The sequence below is a fragment of the Octopus bimaculoides genome, chromosome 8, assembly GCF_001194135.2.
Source record: "Octopus bimaculoides isolate UCB-OBI-ISO-001 chromosome 8, ASM119413v2, whole genome shotgun sequence".
Taxonomy (NCBI): domain Eukaryota; kingdom Metazoa; phylum Mollusca; class Cephalopoda; order Octopoda; family Octopodidae; genus Octopus; species Octopus bimaculoides.
Window position 1 is genome coordinate 71,034,837 of NC_068988.1, and position 1,932 is coordinate 71,036,768.

Here is a 1,932-nt window from a genome sequence, read left to right on the forward strand (position 1 = left end):
CGTGCATACATACATACATATACACACACACATACACGATGGATGGATGGATGAATGGATAGATAGATAGATAGATAGATAGATAGATACGGACAGAGAGAAATTCAACAGATAAGATCCAGAGGTTCTCAATATAGAAAACTAGTGCTTAAATGATTTTAAACATCACCCGAAACCTTTACCGAAGACATTAGGTAACACCATGTCTTCTCTCCTTTATTTTTCTGTCTTTTGTACTCTGTGTAAGTTTGCTCTGTTAATATATATCTATATATTTATGCCTGAATATTCATCGTCTGAAAATTTTCAGTCTTTGCTTTCTTTCTATTTACATGTATTGATATTTTGTATATCAGATCCAAACAGCCTTACTTGTTTATTTACATCATTGTCTCTATACATACATCTAAATCGATAGATATATACATGCACAACACAAGCGTGTCAAATGAAAACGTTTGAGATAAGACATTTGCAACTAAAAGTATTTTAACCGCTATAGCTAAACGGGGTCAACTATATAACCGTCATATCTGTAGAAATAGTCAACTAATATTCCTTAAATATCATTCAGCCTAATTTATATATGTATATAGTATATATTAAGAAGAAAAGGAGATTTTAAAATCACAGCAGATATCGATAAAGCACTGAGTTTTAAAACAATTTAACTAACTATATCAAACAATCAGAATCCAATAAATGCAAGTAGAATACATATCCAAGGTAATTACTCGTATATAAGTAGACCCAAATATTTAGAAGAACTGTGAAACAGAGTATTAGACAACAAAAATAAGGATAGAGAAAATCACATCTTTAGTTTTAAAATGCTCCTTTCTGTTATGTCAACATATTTAAATATAGAAAACATCACTGAAATTACGACGTTTTCAATGCGATCCAAAATTAGTTAAATTCAAAGAAAACTAAGGAACTAAACATATATATATATATATATATATATATATATATATAGACATTAGATAAAGTAGACTAAAGATAAAAAGACATGACTGTCTTAGTCGGAATGTATCTTGGTTGTAGATCTGAATCAATCAGGGTTGACTGTTGATTAAACAACAATAACAACTAATTTGTTCAGATAAATTTTAACTAGTAATATACTAGACTTAATATACTAGATAACAGCAATGAGTTTTACAGAAGTTATATGTGTAATTGCTCAAGCATTTCCATATAGAGGTAACTGCCAGCACAAACCAACGACCACCACTCGTTGTTTTAACTATGAAATCTGTTGATCGACTGCGTCTTAAGTGACGACAATAGTTTCAGGGGAGATATTTGCTTAGTAAATATTAATTATAAACTTATAAATAACTTACCTTAGTAGGAGCTTGATCTCTGTCTTTTTTCCGTTCCTCTATACACTTCTTCTCCACCATTTTCGATTGTTTATGTTCACACTTAGAGTCCTGACTCGATCTACGTATTCTGGCCGTCATTTGTAAATCATACTTTGGGAGATACGGGCAGGAACTCGCATCACAAATATTCTAATTTAAAAATGCACAAGCAAAATATTAAAGAAAATTTTTTAGATTAAAAATCATTAGAATATATATTGTACATAACAATGATATCTATATGAAATATTTTAAAACTTGTTTATGAAATTAAAATATACTTCAACCCGAACAACCGGAAGTTTTGTCTGCCTAAGGTCACCGCTGTGGGTATGTTGTTTTGTTTTCCTTTCGTTTAATTATTCTGTAATTTTGAAATATATTTAACTTAAATAGGTGTTCTTTTAATGAGACAGTGAAATCTCATTGTGTTATCTATTCAGTTATTTGCTAGTAATATATTTTTAACTGCATTGAATATTAAATAACCTACATTGTTGTCGGTACACTAAATACTGTGCAGCATATAGGGTGGTGCTCTCCTCCACCAACCTTCGATTTT

At 30.2% G+C, this 1,932-nt stretch overlaps 1 protein-coding gene across 1 annotated transcript in view; it reads right to left on the reverse strand.

Moving 5' to 3' along the window:
* Positions 1-1,507, reverse strand: part of LOC106877892 (regulator of nonsense transcripts 3B) — a 25,361-nt gene extending 23,854 nt beyond the window's left edge. The window contains exon 1 of the mRNA XM_014926938.2: positions 1,350-1,507. Within this exon, the coding sequence (XP_014782424.1) occupies positions 1,350-1,469 (120 nt within the window). The 5' untranslated portion in view covers positions 1,470-1,507. The remainder of the gene's footprint in view (positions 1-1,349) is intronic.
* Positions 1,508-1,932: the final 425 nt, after the last annotated feature.